Source organism: Salvelinus alpinus, chromosome 16 (genome assembly GCF_045679555.1).
Source record: "Salvelinus alpinus chromosome 16, SLU_Salpinus.1, whole genome shotgun sequence".
In the NCBI taxonomy this organism is placed as follows: Eukaryota; Metazoa; Chordata; class Actinopteri; order Salmoniformes; family Salmonidae; genus Salvelinus; species Salvelinus alpinus.
In genome coordinates this window covers 49,664,685-49,685,271 of record NC_092101.1, presented here as the reverse complement: position 1 = coordinate 49,685,271, position 20,587 = coordinate 49,664,685, and the positions used below count along the sequence as shown (strand labels likewise).

At 44.9% G+C, this 20,587-nt stretch overlaps 1 protein-coding gene across 1 annotated transcript in view; it reads right to left on the bottom strand.

Moving 5' to 3' along the window:
* The window catches only part of dzip1l (DAZ interacting zinc finger protein 1-like), a 36,012-nt gene that overhangs the window by 3,421 nt on the left and 12,004 nt on the right, over positions 1-20,587 (bottom strand). Inside the window, exons 5-16 of the mRNA XM_071346523.1 lie at positions 16,587-16,711; positions 11,990-12,151; positions 11,174-11,302; positions 9,077-9,139; positions 8,815-8,955; positions 8,653-8,683; positions 8,226-8,312; positions 8,002-8,135; positions 4,891-5,113; positions 4,537-4,666; positions 1,126-1,418; positions 744-886 (exon numbers count right to left, since the gene is read on the bottom strand). Of these exons, the coding sequence (XP_071202624.1) occupies positions 744-886; positions 1,126-1,418; positions 4,537-4,666; positions 4,891-5,113; positions 8,002-8,135; positions 8,226-8,312; positions 8,653-8,683; positions 8,815-8,955; positions 9,077-9,139; positions 11,174-11,302; positions 11,990-12,151; positions 16,587-16,711 (1,661 nt within the window). The remainder of the gene's footprint in view (positions 1-743; positions 887-1,125; positions 1,419-4,536; positions 4,667-4,890; positions 5,114-8,001; positions 8,136-8,225; positions 8,313-8,652; positions 8,684-8,814; positions 8,956-9,076; positions 9,140-11,173; positions 11,303-11,989; positions 12,152-16,586; positions 16,712-20,587) is intronic.

Genomic DNA, 20,587 nt, shown 5'->3' with positions numbered 1-20,587 from the left:
TATTACTTTAGTGCCTTGTTGCAAACACGATGCAACAAGGCACTAAAGGCACTTATTCTGTACAGGCTTCCTTATTTTCTCTGTAATTGTTTTAAAGTCACCATTGGCCTCGTGGTGAAATCCTTGAGCGGTTTCCTTCCTCTCCGGCAACTGAGTTAGGAAGGTCGCCTGTATCTTTGTAGTGACTGGGTGTATTGATACACCATCCAAAGTGAAATTAATAACTTCACCATGCTTAAAGGGATATTCAATGTCTGTTTTTTTTGTTTACCCATCTACCAATATGTGTCCTTTGCAAGGCATTGGAAAACCTCCCTGCTGTTTGAAATTCACTGCTCGACTGAGGGACCTTAGAGATAATTGTATGTGTGGGGTACAGAGATGAGGTAGTTATTCAAAAATCATGTTAAACACTATGATTGCACACAGAGCGAGTCCATGCAACTTATTATGTGACTTGTTAAGCAAATTTTTACTCCTGAACTACAGTATGTAGGCTTGCCATAACAAAGGGGTTGAATAATTACTGACTCAAGACAATTCAGCTTTTCATTTTTAATATGTAAACATTAAAAAATTAAAAAATAAAAACATAGTTCTACTTTGACATTATGGGATTTTGTGTCTAGGCCAGTGACAAAAAAAATAAAAAATGTGTCCATTTACAATCCAGACTGTAACACAAAAAAAAATGTGGAAAAAGTCAGCGAGTGAATACTTTCTGAAAGCGCTGTATTTGTTACCTGTAGGGTTTTTAACGCTGTCCTGGGTTTGGGTTTGGGTAAGACCTTGGCTGCTGCTGGTGGCACCACCACTCTGGTTCCTCCTACTGGCTTGTTCATTGGAGAACTCAACTGTCTCTCCAAGCTTCTGGTCAGCGTTTTAACTACAGACCCAGACAACACAAAACAAGGGACCCAGCTGAAATAATCCTGATACTTCTTCAATAGTCATTATTCAAAAACATAAAATTAGAGCCCTGGGCAAGATGAAAACTTACTGTATAGCAATGCAATGACAATACAATTTGTAGAACTGTAAGGTTTACATAATGAGATGATACGTTTTTGGATCAATGGTAGATTGGCCCTTATTGTGGGCTAAAACAGATCCAAATAAACAAACCGGTCGGACCTCCACGGTGGGTTGTTAGACTTGTAGGCCCTTCTGAGAGCTCTGTGTCTGTCCCAGACCAGTCCTCTCCCTGGGTAGAACCAGACATTGGGTACATCTGCCTTGGGCTGGATCCAGACTGCACCACCCTGACAGAGGGGCCAGACCTACTGCCAGGGCTGGTGACAGAGACACCAGACCTACTGCCAGGGCTGGTGACAGAGACACCAGACCTACTGCCAGGGCTGGTGACAGAGGGAATGTCTTCTCCTGATGCCTCATCCTCAGAACTGAAGGGAGGGGTGCTGAAAGAGAAAGACATATACATATACTGTAAACATGGCGGTGGGGTACGTTCAGTAGATACTGTAAACATGGCAGTGGGGTACGTTCAGTAGATACTGTAAACATGGCAGTGGGGTACGTTCAGTAGATACTGTAAACATGGCAGTGGGGTACGTTCAGTAGATACTGTAAACATGGCGGTGGGGTACGTTCAGTAGATACTGTAAACATGGCGGTGGGGTACGTTCAGTAGATACTGTAAACATGGCGGTGGGGTACGTTCAGTAGATACTGTAAACATGGCAGTGGGGTATGTTCAGTAGATACTGTAAACATGGCAGTGGGGTATGTTCAGTAGATACTGTAAACATGGCAGTGGGGTACGTTCAGTAGATACTGTAAACATGGCAGTGGGGTATGTTCAGTAGATACTGTAAACATGGCAGTGGGGTATGTTCAGTAGATACTGTAAACATGGCAGTGGGGTACGTTCAGTAGATACTGTAAACATGGCGGTGGGGTACGTTCAGTAGATACTGTAAACATGGCGGTGGGGTACGTTCAGTAGATACTGTAAACATGGCGGTGGGGTACGTTCAGTAGATACTGTAAACATGGCGGTGGGGTACGTTCAGTAGATACTGTAAACATGGCAGTGGGGTATGTTCAGTAGATACTGTAAACATGGCAGTGGGGTATGTTCAGTAGATACTGTAAACATGGCAGTGGGGTACGTTCAGTAGATACTGTAAACATGGCGGTGGGGTACGTTCAGTAGATACTGTAAACATGGCAGTGGGGTACGTTCAGTAGATACTGTAAACATGGCGGTGGGGTACGTTCAGTAGATACTGTAAACATGGCGGTGGGGTACGTTCAGTAGATACTGTAAACATGGCAGTGGGGTACGTTCAGTAGATACTGTAAACATGGCGGTGGGGTACGTTCAGTAGATACTGTAAACATGGCAGTGGGGTACGTTCAGTAGATACTGTAAACATGGCAGTGGGGTACGTTCAGTAGATACTGTAAACATGGCGGTGGGGTACGTTCAGTAGATACTGTAAACATGGCGGTGGGGTACGTTCAGTAGATACTGTAAACATGGCGGTGGGGTACGTTCAGTAGATACTGTAAACATGGCGGTGGGGTACGTTCAGTAGATACTGTAAACATGGCGGTGGGGTACGTTCAGTAGATACTGTAAACATGGCAGTGGGGTACGTTCAGTAGATACTGTAAACATGGCGGTGGGGTACGTTCAGTAGATACTGTAAACATGGCGGTGGGGTACGTTCAGTAGATACTGTAAACATGGCGGTGGGGTACGTTCAGTAGATACTGTAAACATGGCGGTGGGGTACGTTCAGTAGATACTGTAAACATGGCAGTGGGGTACGTTCAGTAGATACTGTAAACATGGCGGTGGGGTACGTTCAGTAGATACTGTAAACATGGCGGTGGGGTACGTTCAGTAGATACTGTAAACATGGCAGTGGGGTACGTTCAGTAGATACTGTAAACATGGCAGTGGGGTACGTTCAGTAGATACTGTAAACATGGCAGTGGGGTACGTTCAGTAGATACTGTAAACATGGCAGTGGGGTACGTTCAGTATATACTGTAAACATGGTAGTGGGGTACGTTCAGTAGATACTGTAAACATGGCAGTGGGGTACGTTCAGTAGATACTGTAAACATGGCAGTGGGGTACGTTCAGTAGATACTGTAAACATGGCAGTGGGGTACGTTCAGTAGATACTGTAAACATGGCAGTGGGGTACGTTCAGTAGATACTGTAAACATGGCGGTGGGGTACGTTCAGTAGATACTGTAAACATGGCGGTGGGGTACGTTCAGTAGATACTGTAAACATGGCGGTGGGGTACGTTCAGTAGATACTGTAAACATGGCGGTGGGGTACGTTCAGTAGATACTGTAAACATGGCAGTGGGGTACGTTCAGTAGATACTGTAAACATGGCAGTGGGGTACGTTCAGTAGATACTGTAAACATGGCGGTGGGGTACGTTCAGTAGATACTGTAAACATGGCAGTGGGGTACGTTCAGTAGATACTGTAAACATGGCAGTGGGGTACGTTCAGTAGATACTGTAAACATGGCGGTGGGGTACGTTCAGTAGATACTGTAAACATGGCGGTGGGGTACGTTCAGTAGATACTGTAAACATGGCAGTGGGGTACGTTCAGTAGATACTGTAAACATGGCAGTGGGGTACGTTCAGTAGATACTGTAAACATGGCGGTGGGGTACGTTCAGTAGATACTGTAAACATGGCAGTGGGGTACGTTCAGTAGATACTGTAAACATGGCAGTGGGGTACGTTCAGTAGATACTGTAAACATGGCAGTGGGGTACGTTCAGTAGATACTGTAAACACGGCAGTGGGGTACGTTCAGTAGATACTGTAAACACGGCAGTGGGGTACGTTCAGTATATACTGTGGGCACGGCGGTGGGGTACGTTCAGTAGATACTGTAAACATGGCGGTGGGGTACGTTCAGTAGATACTGTAAACATGGCAGTGGGGTACGTTCAGTAGATACTGTAAACATGGCAGTGGGGTACGTTCAGTAGATACTGTAAACATGGCAGTGGGGTACGTTCAGTAGATACTGTAAACATGGCAGTGGGGTACGTTCAGTAGATACTGTAAACATGGCGGTGGGGTACGTTCAGTAGATACTGTAAACATGGCAGTGGGGTACGTTCAGTATATACTGTGGGCATGGCAGTGGGGTACGTTCAGTAGATACTGTAAACATGGCAGTGGGGTACGTTCAGTAGATACTGTAAACATGGCGGTGGGGTACGTTCAGTAGATACTGTAAACATGGCGGTGGGGTACGTTCAGTAGATACTGTAAACATGGCGGTGGGGTACGTTCAGTATATACTGTAAACATGGCAGTGGGGTACGTTCAGTAGATACTGTAAACATGGCGGTGGGGTACGTTCAGTAGATACTGTAAACATGGCGGTGGGGTACGTTCAGTAGATACTGTAAACATGGCAGTGGGGTACGTTCAGTATATACTGTGGGCATGGCAGTGGGGTACGTTCAGTAGATACTGTAAACATGGCAGTGGGGTACGTTCAGTAGATACTGTGGGCACACCTGTTCTTTTTTCTATGAGTGCTTGGTGTCTGTTGAGGTTGTGGAGCCTTCTCTCTCCTCAAGGAGGCTTTCACCTTCACTGGTGTCTGTCTGCTTTTTGGACTCTTCTCCCGGCTAGGACTCCTCTTCTCTAAAGACAAACATGTTAATGTGCTAAGCAGATCTGGGGGATTTCAGTTTACTTCCTGAATTGAGTAAATTGAAATATAATTGAGGCCAACCCTGGTACTAAGAGCAGGAGTGTGTGTGAAAATGTAGAGACTGAGTGGCACATCTCCATGGAGATGAAGCTGTGTGACATGCTTCTTGGACCTGAAGGTTAGGTACAATACGGAGGTGTGTGTTGGTCCTTACTGCGGGACTGAGGGGTGGTACTGGGTATGGTAGCCTGTCTGGGTAAAGTAGGTACGGTGGTCCCCTGGCTCCTCTGCAGGGCGTGCACCCTGCGCGTCAGCTCTCTGGCCAGGCTCTCTCTGAGCTCCAGAAGGTCTGCCTTCTGTTTGGACATCTGATGTCGCTGACCAGATACCAACGCGCTCAGGCTCTTAAAGGACTTCTTGGATATACCCTTGGTTCCCTGGAATGTAACATAAGGGATTTTAGATATAGATCACTTCTCCCATTAGGCATTTGTTATAATAAAATGACAGATTTTGACTTCAGTTAGAGAGAGTACTGTCTTGAATATATGGATTTCCTTGCATGTAGGGTGTTCACCCATAAAATGGTTATTTAATTAAATGTTCATGAAATATGTTCATTCAATGGAGAATTAAATTCAGAAAAACATTAGTTCAACCCGTATGTCTCTACCATATATGGTTCCACGGTTACAGACAATCTACCTCTTGAGAATTTAGCCTGATTACAGTGAATAGAACGTCCTTACGGGTCAACAGTGGTCGCTGCTCAACAGAACGCTGTCACTGCTCTGTGGGCAGAATGGCGTTAACTTTGAACGTCAACTCACAAGCTAGCTAGTAGCTGCAATTCGGGGTGTGATAACATGAGCTTTTTCTAAACGAAATCGGCGGAACACAAAATAAAATTGAGCCTATATATATATATATATATATATATATACACACAGTATTTTAAAAATTTACACAGCTAACATAATTCATTTCAATATCTGCCCTCTGACATAAAAAAAAAAAGATGTATTTCTGAGTCTTTCCCTTTAAATCGCGATAGAAATGGCCCCTCAACATTGATTGACCAGGGTTAGAGAAATAAAATACCAGATCTACAGATGTTAAATGACGACAGTATCAAGTTGATTTTGATTGGTCCAAAGTGCAGAAGCACCTTCTAATGTTACCACCTCCCAATGCCGAAATATGGAAGAGATGTAAAACAGTATAGCTGCCGTCCCTCTCCTCGCCCTTACCTGGGCTCGAACCAGGGACCCTCTCCACACATCAACAACTGACACCCACGAAGCATCGTTACCCATCGCTCCACAAAAGCCACAGCCCTTTGCAGAGCAAGGGGAACATCTACTTCAAGGTCTCGGAGCGAGGGACTTTACCGATTGAAACACTATTAGCGCGTACCCCGCTAACTAGCTAGCCATTTCACATCGGTTACAGAAATACAACCAAGAGCTCGGCGATCTAAACTAGCAACGGTCACAGCAAACTTATTTAATCAACACTGTTCAGTAAAAGCATACTTAGGTTATAATATTGTAGAGAACAATCTAATGATTGATTGTATGTAATTCATGATGACAATAGGCTAAAGAAAATGCCATTTAGACATTTATATTTCACTACATTCCAGAGCACTGAGAGAAGACCCTATATACCCTATATACACCCTATATACCCTATTCAGTAGTATTCAGACCCCTTGACTTCTTCAACATTTTGTTTACAGCCTTATTCTAAAATTGAACAAATAAAAAAAATCCTCAATCTACACACAATAGCCCATAATGACAAAGTGAAAACAGGTTTTTAGATTTCTTTTTTTGTCAAAATACAAAACAGAAATACCTTATTTATATAAGTATTCAGACCCTTTGTGAAGAAACTCGAAATTGATCTCAGGTGCATCCTGTTTCCATTGATCATCCTTGAGATGTTTCTACAACTTGATTGGAGTCCACCTGTGGTAAATTTAATTGATTGGACATGATTTGGAAAGGAACACCTGTCTATATAAGGTCCCACAGTCGACAGTGCATGTCAGAGCAAAAACCAAACCATGAGGTGGAAGGAATTGTCCGTAGAGCTCCGAGACAGGATTGTGTCGAGGCACAGATCTGGGGAAGGGTATCAAAAAACATCTGCAGCATTGACTGTCCCCAAAACCACAGTGGCCTTCATCATACTTAAATGGAAAAAGACTCTTCCTAGAGCTGGCCGCACGGCCAAACTGAGCAATCAGGGGTGAAGGGCCTTGGTCAGGGAGGTGACCAAGAACCCGATGGTCACTCTGACAGAGCTCCAGAGTTCCTCTGTGGAGATGGGAGAACCTTCCAGATGACAACCATCTCTGCAGCACTCCACCAATCAGGCCTTTATGGTAGCGTGGCCAGACGGAAGCCACTCCTCAGTAAAAGGCACATGACAGCCCGCTTGGAGTTTGTCAAAAGGCACCTAAAGCACTCAGACCATGAGAAACAAAATTCTCTGGTCTGATGAAACCAAGATTTAACTCTTTGGCCTGAATGCCAAGCGTCACGTCTGGAGATATCCTGGCACCATCTATGGTGAAGCATATGGTGGTGGCAGCATCATGCTGTGGGGATGTTTTTCAACGGCAGGGACTGGGAAACTAGTCAGGATCGAGGGAAAGATGAACAGAGCAAAGTACAGAGAGATCCTTGATGAAAACCTGCTCCAGAAAGCTCAAGACCTCAAACTGGGGAGAAGGTTCACCTTCCAACAGGACAACCTGAAAATAGCACACAGACAAGATAAACTCAGGAGTGGCTTCGGGACAAGTCTCTGAATGTCCTTGAGTGGCCCAGCCAGAGCCCGGACTTGAACCCTATTGAACATCTCTGGAGAGACCTGAAAATAGCTGTGCAGCGACGCTCCCCATCCAACCTGACAGAGCTTGAGAGGATCTGCAGAGAAGAATGAGAGAAACTCCCCAAATACAGGTGTGCCAAGCTTGTAGCGTCATACCCAAGAAGATTCAAGACCGTAATCACTGCCAAAGGTGCTTCAACAAAGTCCCGAGTAAAGGGTCTGAATCCTTACGTAAATGTAATTTCAGTTAAAAAATTAAAATAAAAAGTTTTTGCTTTGTCATTATGGGGTATTGTGTGTAGATTGATGAGGGGGGGAAAAAAACGATTTAATCAATTTTAGAATAAAGCTGTAAGGTAACAAAATGTGGAAAAAGTCAAAGGGTCTGAATAATTTCCGAATGCACATTTATTTAACTTGAACTTTGTGACAACTGCTGATTTGATTGACCTGAGTGATTGACTGAATAAAGTGTACGTACCTTTCTAAGGCCCATCTTCTCCAGCCTCTCCTCCAGCGTTTCCTCTAGTATGGCTCTGAACTCCTTCACCAAGGCGGGGTTCCTCCGGAGGGACTCCAACAGTCTCCTCCTGGTCTCACCAGAGTCCTCCAGACCTAGGAGATATCACAGGATGTTGACTTTAATTGTTCTATAAAAAGAAGACTAACAAAAGATACATGATTCATAGTATGATTAATGCATACTTTCTTCCTCCTCTTCCTCCTCCTTCTCCTCCTCCTCCTCTTCCTCCTCCTCTGTGGAGTGTTGGACCGCTTGTTTGATGGCAGTATCTGACAGAAAACCATCACATTAACATAGAACATAGAACATATTTTTTTTTTGATTGAATATCCTAAACATACAATATACTTGCAGTGAAGCCGCTGAACAACTACATCATACCAGTCATCCAACAGACTCCCATTCAGAAGCGACACACAGAATCATCCAGGGTCAACGCCCTGCTCAAGGGCACGTCGACAGATCTCCCACAAGGCCAAAAAACGGGGGACCCGAACCCTCCAAGATCCCCCCCCCCCCACAGTTCCCCAAGAGCTGCCTCTCTAGAACATAGTATCTTGAATACAATAAAAGTCTAGAATAAATAAATAGGCCTGTGTTTTGTATTACCTGCCACTGGTCTTCTAGACATCCTGTTGATCTGTAATACAGATGGTAATACAGACCTGATAAAAACGCTCTCGACCAAGACAACAACTTAACATACTGCCGTAATTATAGACGGACAGCAATCAACAACAACAGCATAGTGTTGGTAGCTGATGATCATACCTTATTCTCCTGAGACCTGATGAGCCGGTCTTTCTGTTGGACCCTGGCAGACAGGGAGGTGACCTGTTGTTCTAGCCTGTGTCGGTCTGACCTGTGTTCTACAGACAGGGCCAGCTGCAGCCTATCATTCTCACTCTGCAGCTGAGGAGGACAACACGTTAGGAGAATACTTTTAGTGTCCGCTATTCAACCCAACCCCCGACACACACACACACACACAAATCCAAAGAAGGGGGCACCAAAGCACAGACATGCATCTTACCTCATCTCTCTCCAACATGTGCCTGTTCTGGACCTCTTTAAACCGTTTGTTCCACTCACGCTTCTGAAGGAGACGGACAGAGATAGAAAAAAGGCCCGTGCTAACACCCAACGTGGATTTTAGTTTAAGCTTTGTGTCGATTCTCCTGATTTCATAGCAACATGTCTTAATAGACCACATACTGACATCTCAGCTGGTGAGAGATAGATAGATAGATAGATACAGTGGGGAGAACAAGTATTTGATACACTGCCGATTTTGCAGGTTTTCCTACTTACAAAGCATGTAGAGGTCTGTAATTTTTATCATAGGTACACTTCAACTATGAGAGACGGAATCTAAAACAAAAATCCAGAAAATCACATTGTATGATTTTTAAGTAATTAATTTGCATTTTATTGCATGACATAAGTATTTGATACATCAGAAAAGCAGAACTTAATATTTGGTACAGAAACCTTTGTTTGCAATTACAGAGATCATACGTTTCCTGTAGTTCTTGACTAGGTTTGCACACACTGCAGCAGGGATTTTGGCCCACTCCTCCCTACAGATCTTCTCCAGATCCTTCAGGTTTCGGGGCTGTCGCTGGGCAATACGGACTTTCAGCTCCCTCCAAAGATTTTCTATTGGGTTCAGGTCTGGAGACTGGCTAGGCCACTCCAGGACCTTGAGATGCTTCTTACGGAGCCACTCCTTAGTTGCCATGGCTGTGTGCTTCGTGTCTTTGTCATGCTGGAAGACCCAGCCACGACCCATCTTCAATGCTCTTACTGAGGGAAGGAGGTTGTTGGCCAAGATCTCGCGATACATGGCCCCATCCATCCTCCCCTCAATACGGTGCAGTCGTCCTGTCCCCTTTGCAGAAAAGCATCCCCAAAGAATGATGTTTCCACCTCCATGCTTCACGGTTGGGATGGTGTTCTTGGGGTTGTACTCATACTTCTTCTTCCTCCAAACACGGCGAGTGGAGTTAGACCAAAAAGCTCTATTTTTGTCTCATCAGACCACATGACCTTCTCCCATTCCTCCTCTGGATCATCCAGATGGTCATTGGCAAACTTCAGACGGGCCTGGACATGCACTGGCTTAAGCAGGGGGACCTTGCGTGCGCTGCAGGATTTTAATCCATGACGGCGTAGTGTGTTACTAATGGTTTTCTTTGAGACTGTGGTCCCAGCTCTCTTCAGGTCATTGACCAGGTCCTGCCGTGTAGTTCTGGGCTGATCCCTCACCTTCCTCATGATCATTTATGCCCCACGAGGTGAAATCTTGCATGGAGCCCCAGACCGAGGGTGATTGACCGTCATCTTGAACTTCTTCCATTTTCTAATAATTGCGCCAACAGTTGTTTCCTTCTCACCAAGCTGCTTGCCCATTGTCCTGTAGCCCATCCCAGCCTTGTGCAGGTCTACAATTTTATCCCTGATGTCCTTACACAGCTCTCTGGTCTTGGCCATTGTGGAGAGGTTGGAATCTGTTTGATTGAGTGTGTGGACAGGTGTCTTTTATACAGGTAACGAGTTCAAACAGGTGCAGTTAATACAGGTAATGAGTGGAGAACAGGAGGGCTTCTTAAAGAAAAACTAACAGGTCTGTGAGAGCCGGAATTCTTACTGGTTGGTAGGTGATCAAATACTTATGTCATGCAATAAAATGCAAATTAATTATTTAAAAATCATACAATGTGATTTTCTGGATTTTTGTTTTAGATTCCGTCTCTCACAGTTGAAGTGTACCTATGATAAAAATGACAGACCTCTACATGCTTTGTAAGTAGGAAAACCTGCAAAATCGGCAGTGTATCAAATACTTGTTCTCCCCACTGTAGATAGATAGATAGATAGATAGATAGATAGATAGATAGATAGATAGATAGATAGATAGATAGATAGATAGATAGATAGATTTTATTAGATTTTATTGTTTACTTCACTTTTGTATATTATCTACCTCACTTGCTTTGGCAATGTTACCACATGTTTCCCATGCCAATAAAGCCCCTTGAATTGAATAGATAGATGGATAGATGGATAGATGGCCAGAAGAGTACTGAGACAAACAGAGCCCAGGTAGTGGTGTGTTCTTCTGTCTTACCTGCTCAGACATCTTCTTCTTCATCATCCTCTTCGCTGCCTCCTCTCTCTGCTGCAGCTCATCGTCCTCTTGATAGGAGCCCAGGTTAGAAACAGTCACTTCTTCTCTGGTCTGGAGCTCCTGCAGTTTCTGTCAAGTGAGTTTTCCCATCTTGTTAAGTCATGAGACAACACAGTAAGTAAAGAAAAACTGAACATATTATTATTATTATTATTTTCATGTTGGCATTAAGTATTTGTTTTAGAAAAAATACATCAAGGTATAAAACTGGCATAAAACTGGCATAAAACTGGCATAACTGGCATAAAACTGGCATAACTGGCATAAAACTGGCATAACTGGTATAAAACTGGCATCCGCATTTGGGGAAACAGCGTTCGCTTCAGCAGTTCTGTTATTGTTTTTGTTTTTATGATGAAACGGATGAGAGGAGCGTCCAGCAACAGTGTGAACATCTTTTATTAAATAGCAGTACACGTTGTGATGTTCTACTGTGGCGTGCGATGATGTCAGAGCGGAGAGAAACAATGTTGGCTTGTAACTCACTTGTTGTTGTAATATCCCGAACGGATGTGACTGTTTCACCATTAAGGATTATAGCTTCAAAAAGGCCTCAGAAAAATGACTGATACTGGATTGTGTGTAGGCTAGCAGCAGGGTGTGCTTGAGCTTTTGTAACCTGCTCATTCTTTACACTGTGGCGCCATCTAGTGGCTGGAAAACACCACACCTTCTATTGACTCAACATCACTCATAGCACCACGCCACTAAGCCCCCTGGTTCATGCATGTCCTTTAAAATGAGAATAAGACTCACAGCCTCGATGGAGGAGCTCCTGCTGGCCATATCTCTGAACTCCTGCAGGAACAGCTGCTTCAGGTCCCTCATTTCCTCTTTAAACTTCTTCCTCTCCTCCTCCTTCCAGCTCTCCATCTTCTCTCGCTCCGAGGTCTCTTTCCTTCGCTGATCTTCCAGCTCCTGGTGGTTAAACCCATTGAAGCACTCATGAGAGACACAGCAGTATTGATATAGATCTGGGATGGGCAACTTTGATGGGCGTGGGGGAAACACAAACACAACAAATCTGAAATCATCATGAGTGGTCACACTGCCTCGTGGGTCTGCACGTACCCACGTCTATACCCACATATGCAGTCAGTGCCGGCACTAGCCTTTTGGGGGCCTTAAGTTACATTTATTTGAGGACCCCCCCCCCCCTCCCCACCCACCTCGTGAGAATTTTTTTTTACCCGGCCCCCCTTTTGACAGCAGAGGGGGGGAAATGTTTTAAGAGTTCATTTCCTGCAATTCTACACATTTTGTTATGGAGCAGAGAGACAAGTTCGCAGTTTTAAAAATTATATCTATGTGAGAGTGACTAACAAAATCAATGGGGGCAACCGTTCGATAATTCGACCATGATTACTACAAGTTTAGATAGGTAAGTTAGTCTAGTCTGAAAGATTTTAGCTGACATGGGCCAATTGAGTGACTGTCAGTGGTAATCAGTGCCTGTATTGGAGGGGGAGTACTGTCCTGAATCTGCCTGTATTGGAGGGGGAGTACTGTCCTGAATCTGCCTGTATTGGAGGGGGAGTACTGTCCTGAATCTGCCTGTATTGGAGGGGGAGTACTGTCCTGAATCTGCCTGTATTGGAGGGGGAGTACTGTCCTGAATCTGCCTGTATTGGAGGGGGAGTACTGTCCTGAATCTGCCTGTATTGGAGGGGGAATACTGTCATGAATCTGCCTGTATTGGAGGGGGAGTACTGTCATGAATCTGCCTGTATTGGAGGGAGGGTACTGTCCTGAATCTGCCTGTATTGGAGGGGGAGTACTGTCCTGAATCTGCCTGTATTGGAGGGGGAATACTGTCATGAATCTGCCTGTATTGGAGGGGGAGTACTGTCATGAATCTGCCTGTATTGGAGGGGGAGTACTGTCCTGAATCTGCCTGTATTGGAGGGGGAATACTGTCCTGAATCTGCCTGTATTGGAGGGGAAGTACTGTCATGAATCTGCCTGTATTGGAGGGGGGAGTACTGTCCTGAATCTGCCTGTATTGGAGGGGGGAGTACTGTCCTGAATCTGCCTGTATTGGAGGGGGAGTACTGTCCTGAATCTGCCTGTATTGGAGGGGGAGTACTGTCCTGAATCTGCCTGTATTGGGGGGGGAGTACTGTCCTGAATCTGCCTGTATTGGAGGGGGAGTACTGTCCTGAATCTGCCTGTATTGGAGGGGGAGTACTGTCCTGAATCTGCCTGTATTGGAGGGGGAGTACTGTCCTGAATCTGCCTGTATTGGAGGGGGAGTACTGTCCTGAATCTGCCTGTATTGGAGGGGGAGTACTGTCCTGAATCTGCCTGTATTGGAGGGGGAGTACTGTCCTGAATCTGCCTGTATTGGAGGGGGAGTACTGTCATGAATCTGCCTGTATTGGAGGGGGGAGTACTGTCCTGAATCTGCCTGTATTGGAGGGGGAATACTGTCCTGAATCTGCCTGTATTGGAGGGGAAGTACTGTCATGAATCTGCCTGTATTGGAGGGGGGAGTACTGTCCTGAATCTGCCTGTATTGGAGGGGGAGTACTGTCCTGAATCTGCCTGTATTGGAGGGGGAGTACTGTCCTGAATCTGCCTGTATTGGAGGGGGAGTGGTTTCACCTCTTTTCTGGGAATATAACCAGCTTCTCAAGCTCCATCACAGTGTGCTTCATCCTATAGTTAGAGGATTCCTGATATCTCCAGGAGTGATAAGTATAATTATTGTCTGCTGTCTACTACTGTCTTTTTGCTAGCTAGGGACATCTTCCTGAAACCCCACCTCTTTAAGGAATACCTAGGATAGGATAAAGTAATCCTCCTAACCCCCCCCCTCCCCCTTAAATGAGTTAGATGCACTATTGTAAAGTGGTTGTTCCACTGGATATCATAAGGTGAATGCACCAATTTGTAAGTCGCTCTGGATAAGAGCGTCTGCTAAATGACTTAAATGTAAATGTATATTAAGTTCCTCCTGTCTTCCCAGTAGCCTACTTGGTGTGTAAACTGCTTCCTGTCTTCCCAATAGCCTACTTGGTATGTGAAGTGGTTCCTGTGTTCCCAGTAGTCTACTTGGTGTGTGAACTGCTTCCTGTCTTCCCAGTAGTCTACTTGGTGTGTGAACTGCTTCCTGTCTTCCCAGCAGTCTACTTGGTGTGTGAACTGCTTCCTGTCTTCTCAGTAGTCTACTTGGTGTGTGAAGTGCTTCATGTCTTCCCAGTAGCCTACTTGGTATGTGAACTGAACTGCTTCCTGTCTTCCCAGTAGCCTACTTGGTGTGTGAACTGCTTCCTGTCTTCCCAGTAACCTACTTGGTGTGTGAACTGCTTCCTGTCTTCCCTGTAGCCTACTTGGTGTGTGAACTGCTTCCTGTCTTCCCTGTAGTCTAGTTGGTGTGTGAACTGCTTCCTGTCTTCCCTGTAGTCTACTTGGTGTGTGAACTGCTTCCTGTCTTCCCTGTAGTCTAGTTGGTGTGTGAACTGAACTGCTTCCTGTCTTTCCAGCAGCCTACTTGGTGTGTGAACTGAACTGCTTCCTGTCTTCCCAGCAGCCTACTTGGTGTGTGAACTGAACTGCTTCCTGTCTTCCCAGTAGTCTACTTGGTGTGTGAAGTGCTTCCTGTCTTCCCAGTAGCCTACTTGGTGTGTGAACTGAACTGCTTCCTGTCTTCCCAGCAGCCTACTTGGTGTGTGAACTGAACTGCTTCCTGTCTTCCCAGTAGTCTACTTGGTATGTGAACTGCTTCCTGTCTTCCCAGCAGCCTACTTGATGTGTGAAGTGCTTCCTGTCTTCTCAGCAGCCTACTTGATGTGTGAAGTGCTTCCTGTCTTCTCAGCAGCCTACTTGATGTGTGAACTGCTTCCTGTCTTCCCAGCAGCCTACTTGGTGTGTGAACTGCTTCCTGTATTCCCAGCAGCCTACTTGGTGTGTGAACTGCTTCCTGTATTCCCAGCAGTCTACTTGGTGTGTGAAGTGCTTCCTGTCTTCTCAGCAGTCTACTTGGTGTGTGAACTGCTTCCTGTCTTCTCAGCAGCCTACTTGGTGTGTGAACTGCTTCCTGTCTTCCCAGCAGCCTACTTGGTGTGTGAACTGCTTCCTGTCTTCTCAGCAGCCTACTTGGTGTGTGAACTGCTTCCTGTATTCCCAGCAGTCTACTTGGTGTGTGAAGTGCTTCCTGTCTTCTCAGCAGTCTACTTGGTGTGTGAACTGCTTCCTGTCTTCTCAGCAGCCTACTTGGTGTGTGAACTGCTTCCTGTCTTCCCAGCAGCCTACTTGGTGTGTGAACTGCTTCCTGTCTTCTCAGCAGCCTACTTGGTGTGTGAACTGCTTCCTGTCTTCTCAGCAGTCTACTTGGTGTGTGAACTGCTTCCTGCTCATAACTTGCAGATGATTGTTGACACATCAACCAGAATCAAGGGGCAGGACAATTTGGGACTATTGTCATTTTGGTAATCGGTGCCTGTATTGGAGGGGAAGTGGTTTGTCCTCTGCTAGGCAATTCGTGTTAGTACTTCAGTCTCCCCTGTTTTCTCAGAGGCAGCTGTAAGCAGCAATCTTGTCGCCAAAACTAAGACGGTTCTACAGAGTTGTTCGAGGAAGGCGCCAACCCACGATCTCACTTGAGTATCTAACGTGGTTATTTTCAGATTCTCATTTTGAAGCTTTGTCAACAATTTTCTATACCTGTTCTCACCTTTCCCCGTAGGCTTCACAGACGCTCCCCGTAGGCTTCACAGACGCTCCCCGTAGGCTTCACAGACGCTCCCCGTAGGCTTCACAGACGCTCCCCACCCCTTAGCTGCAACCCTTTCAGTGCACACCGTGTGCACAACACATGACGAATTCCTGGTCTCCGGCAGCATTTTGGAAATGCCTGTCTGCGCCAAGTTCATCTCAGTCCCTATACCTGTTGTCCCTGACGGAGCGATGGATCACCCCAGAGGACACTGCTACTCCAGCTGCTCTCTCTTCATCTGACTACGTTTTCTCTCATAGTCCGAGAGCATCTGGTCGTCGCGGTGGTGGCGCAGGACTACTAATGTATCCTATGTGGAGATGTTCTTTTCTCCCTCTCTCACCTGTCCATCTCCTCACTCACCTGTCCATCTCCTCATTTCAATTCCATGCGGTCACTATCCCTTGTCCATTCAAGCTTAACATTGTTGTAATCTATCTCACACCAGGTGCCCTTGGAGAGTTCCTCAATGAGCTTGACACCTCAAAGCTCATTTCCTGACGATGGCTCATCGTACTGAGTGGCTTCAACCTCCTGACATCTGCCTTCCATTCATTTCTTTCCCCTCCTTGACTTCACCCTTTCCCAGTCCCCTCCCACTCACAAGGTAGGCAATACGCTTGTGTATGGTGTTACCTGCTGTTTCCTTAGGGCCTCTGCTTCCCTCTCGATGTCCAGTCTAGTCTGGGACAGTTTCAGCCTCTCTCTCAGCTCCTCTATCCCATCCTCCATCTGTTCCACCTGCCTCTTCTTCTGCCGCTCTGAGGAGAGGACAACAGACAGCGGTGATCTGCCACTCTGAGGAGAGGACAAGAGACAGCAGTGATCTGCATCTCTGAGGAGAGGACAAGAGACAGCAGTTATCTGCCTCTCTGAGGAGAGGACAAGAGACAGCGGTTATCTGCCTCTCTGAGGAGAGGACAAGAGACAGCAGTGATCTGCCTCTCTGAGGAGAGGACAACAGACAGCAGTTATCTGCCTCTCCGAGGAGAGGACAACAGACAGCAGTTATCTGCCTCTCCGAGGAGAGGACAACAGACAGCAGTTATCTGCCTCTCCGAGGAGAGGACAACAGACAGCAGTTATCTGCCTCTCCGAGGAGAGGACAACAGACAGCGGTTATCTGCCTCTCCGAGGAGAGGACAACAGACAGCAGTCATCTGCCTCTCTGAGGAGAGGACAACAGACAGCAGTCATCTGCCTCTCTGAGGAGAGGACAACAGACAGCAGTCATCTGCCTCTCTGAGGAGAGGACAACAGACAGCGGTTATCTGCCTCTCTGAGGAGAGGACAACAGACAGCGGTTATCTGCCTCTCTGAGGAGAGGACAACAGACAGTAGGGAATGCAACCACTCAGTGACTATTAGAGCACGATGTAGGTAGGCAACATGAGGTCGAAGGTTAAATTCCTGCATGGGGCATATGCGCCACTTTCAAATGGTCACAGTTCTGTAAGTCACTTTGGATAAAATAGTTAAGTGGCTCCTGTAGGAGTACAATTACACACATGGATAACATATAGAGGTATAAGATAGGTGAACAGTATAATTACATTTGCATTTGGGTCATTTAGCAGACGCTCTTGTCCAGAGTGACTTACAACTTGGTGTATTCACCTTATGATATCCAGTGGAACAACCATTTTACAATGGTGCATCTAACTCTTTTAAGGGGGGGGGGGTTAGAAGGATTACTTTGTCCTATCCTGGGTATTCCTTGGAGAGGTGGGGTTTCAGGTGTCTTCGGAAGGTGGTGATTGACTCCGCTGACCTGGCGTCGTGAGGGAGTTTGTTCCACCATTGGGGTACCAGAGCAGACATAGACATAATAATATACATGTCAGACAGAGTGGCGCCTAAAAGCAATTGGACACTAGACATATGGTTTGACCATTCTATTACAAACATACATGTCAGACAGAGTGACGCCTAGAGGTAATTGGACACGCTGGGATAGAGGGTCCAGCCACTATTATAAACAAATTGAAAGCAGATGGTGGTGAATGACTTCATAGGGGATGGACAATACTGTGTGTATAAATAGAGTAGCTGGAGTTCTGAGAAGGGGGTGTTCCACGGTGTGTGTTCCGCGGGGTGTGTTCCGCGGGGACATGCCAGTGGGCTGTACAGTTATAATAAAGAGCATGTTTGATTTTAAAAGTTCTGGTAAGCGTTGTATTTGAAAATGATTTTCCACGACAGAATTGGCGAGCTTGCCAGGAGCTGATAGGGACTGGGACGTTCTTGGCTGATGATGGGTTCTTTGGACAATCTAAACAAACAGAGGTGGCCGCCCAACTAGACGGTAAGCAAGTTCTTACAATAGTTGAAATGTTTGTGTAAGATTGCTCCAGAGATACTGTCTCAGCGAGAGGAGCGCCACGTAAGTCTCTCTTTCAAATTTCCTAAAATGAAACCAGTAAATACAAAAGAACTTTTAAATTCAATGAATTTGCATGTATGTGTAATTTGGGGAATGGTATTAAATGTAAATGTATGCGCATGTATAGAGACTGAGTGAATAGGTGCTGTGAACTTTGCTTGTGTTAGATGTAGAGTGAGCATGCATGCGCTCGTTCAGATCAGACCGTTCGAATGTGTAGCTTAAATGATGCGGTTGTTTGCGCATCTGGCTGAGATGGCTGGTTAACATTTTTGAAAAGGTCTGCTTGGGTGGGATATTCACAGCGCGGCAGAAGGGTCTGTTGGTGAATATTTAGTAGTTAAATTAATATTTCATGGTTACCGCTTTGAAAGAAGGACTGAACGGATGAAATATTTAGAAGGCAGGAAGAACGTTAGCCCGATTGTGCGGCGTTCAACTGCAAAAGTAGCTTATACAGTCAAAGCATAAAACAGTAGGTTGTAGGAAAACGTTAGCCCGATTGTGCGGCGTTCAACTGCAAAAGTAACTTATACGGTCAAAACATAAATCAGTAGTTAAATATATATTCATAGTTTCCGCTCTGAAATGAGGACTGTATGAGTGAAGTAGTAGGTGCAGGAAAAACGTTGGCCCGATTGTGCGGCGTTCAAATGCAAAAGAAATCCTGCGAATAAAAAACCGCTCTGTCTAGCTACCAGGGTTTGGTAATTCAGTAGGTCATGCCACAATACTACTCTAAGAATAGAAGAAAAGATAAGTATTGGGGGTTGAATAGGATATGAAGACAAGCTGATCCGATTAGACAGTAGTCTCGTCATATTGTAGAAGTCTAGGCTTATGTAGAAGGAAGTGAATTAAGTCAATAAAGAAAGACTGAGTTGTTTTGAGGTAAAAACAAAGGGATTGAATGAACGGATGAAACATAAAAGGATGAATGATAATGTTGTAAGAAATGAGTAGATCTGTGTAAAAATAGAAGATTAGGAAGGAAAGATGAGTTGTGTGTGTATGTAGGCAGAACGTCCAGGAGAGGGAGCGCGCAGCTCTCCTGTGACAGAGTAGAGTTGATGCTGTAGTATTCAGAAATAATGTATGTACTGTATAGAGTAGGCTTCGATAAAAGAAATTAAGTGATGTGACAAATGAATTATTAATTGGAAAGGAGATTGGCTCTAACTCGGAAAAATAGTAAATAAAAGGTGTAGAAATACATGGGAGTATTTAGGAAAAATAAATAGTCGCATGGGACCAAAATGTGAAGCTCGATTTGTAGGCGTTCTGATGTCAACATTCTATCATCAGAAAATACATTGCGATGAGGTTGTGTGTGTGGTTCCTCTAGTCCTCGCAGACGTGCGGGTGATTGGCAGAACTATTGACAAGATCTAAGAACAAATGAGAAAATAGCTCCCTGTTTTGAATATGGATATAGCGGGTTATGGGGAAAATTAGTGTAAGGTGACACTAGAACTTAGTGCGGTAGTAGGAAATGCCGCTATACAAGAGTTTATTTCCTTGTCAAAATAACAAACAACTAATTGGTTTGAGGTTAGTGAGAATGGAATTTTTTACTTGTCGGTGTATAGTCTCTGAGCGAACAATGAGTGTTTCATAGAGATTACAGTTTATATGTGGTCAAGAAGAAGTATTGGATCACGTTTGACATCTAGTAAAATAACGATGGAATTTTAATTGTTAGACATTCTATACCACAATTCTCTGGAACTGTTAAAGACGCTTTAGAATAAAATCTATGGATAAGTAAAATTATTGGTTTGCTGACTAAAAGGTAACGTTGTGAATATTAACAATATGTACACTTTCTTTTCCAGAAAGAATAAGGGAAAAAAAGGGTTTTTTAATCTTCTCTGGTCAACAATGTCATTGGAGACTGCATTACTGTGGAAAGCAGTTAATTAAAGTCAGCCGCTTTAAAAATAAAAATATCTGGATAAGGCTAAAACATGGAGTTCTGGATGAGTGAGTCCAGTCCCTTTGCGATTATTGGCTTATGATTTACTACTAAGTGCACCATGTACTGGGAATGAATATACATTAGTAGGTTTATTGGAAGGGTTTTTTCCAATTCAGTTTCAAATTGGGTATGCAAAAGGATGAACATGTTTTTGAAAAATGTATTTAAGTTGCTCCTAAAGAAAGGGGGAGTGGAAACATATTAATGGTCTCAAAATGCCCTGAATCCTAGGAATTTCTTGTAAAAGACTGATCACCTTTTACTAGAAATTGTTGG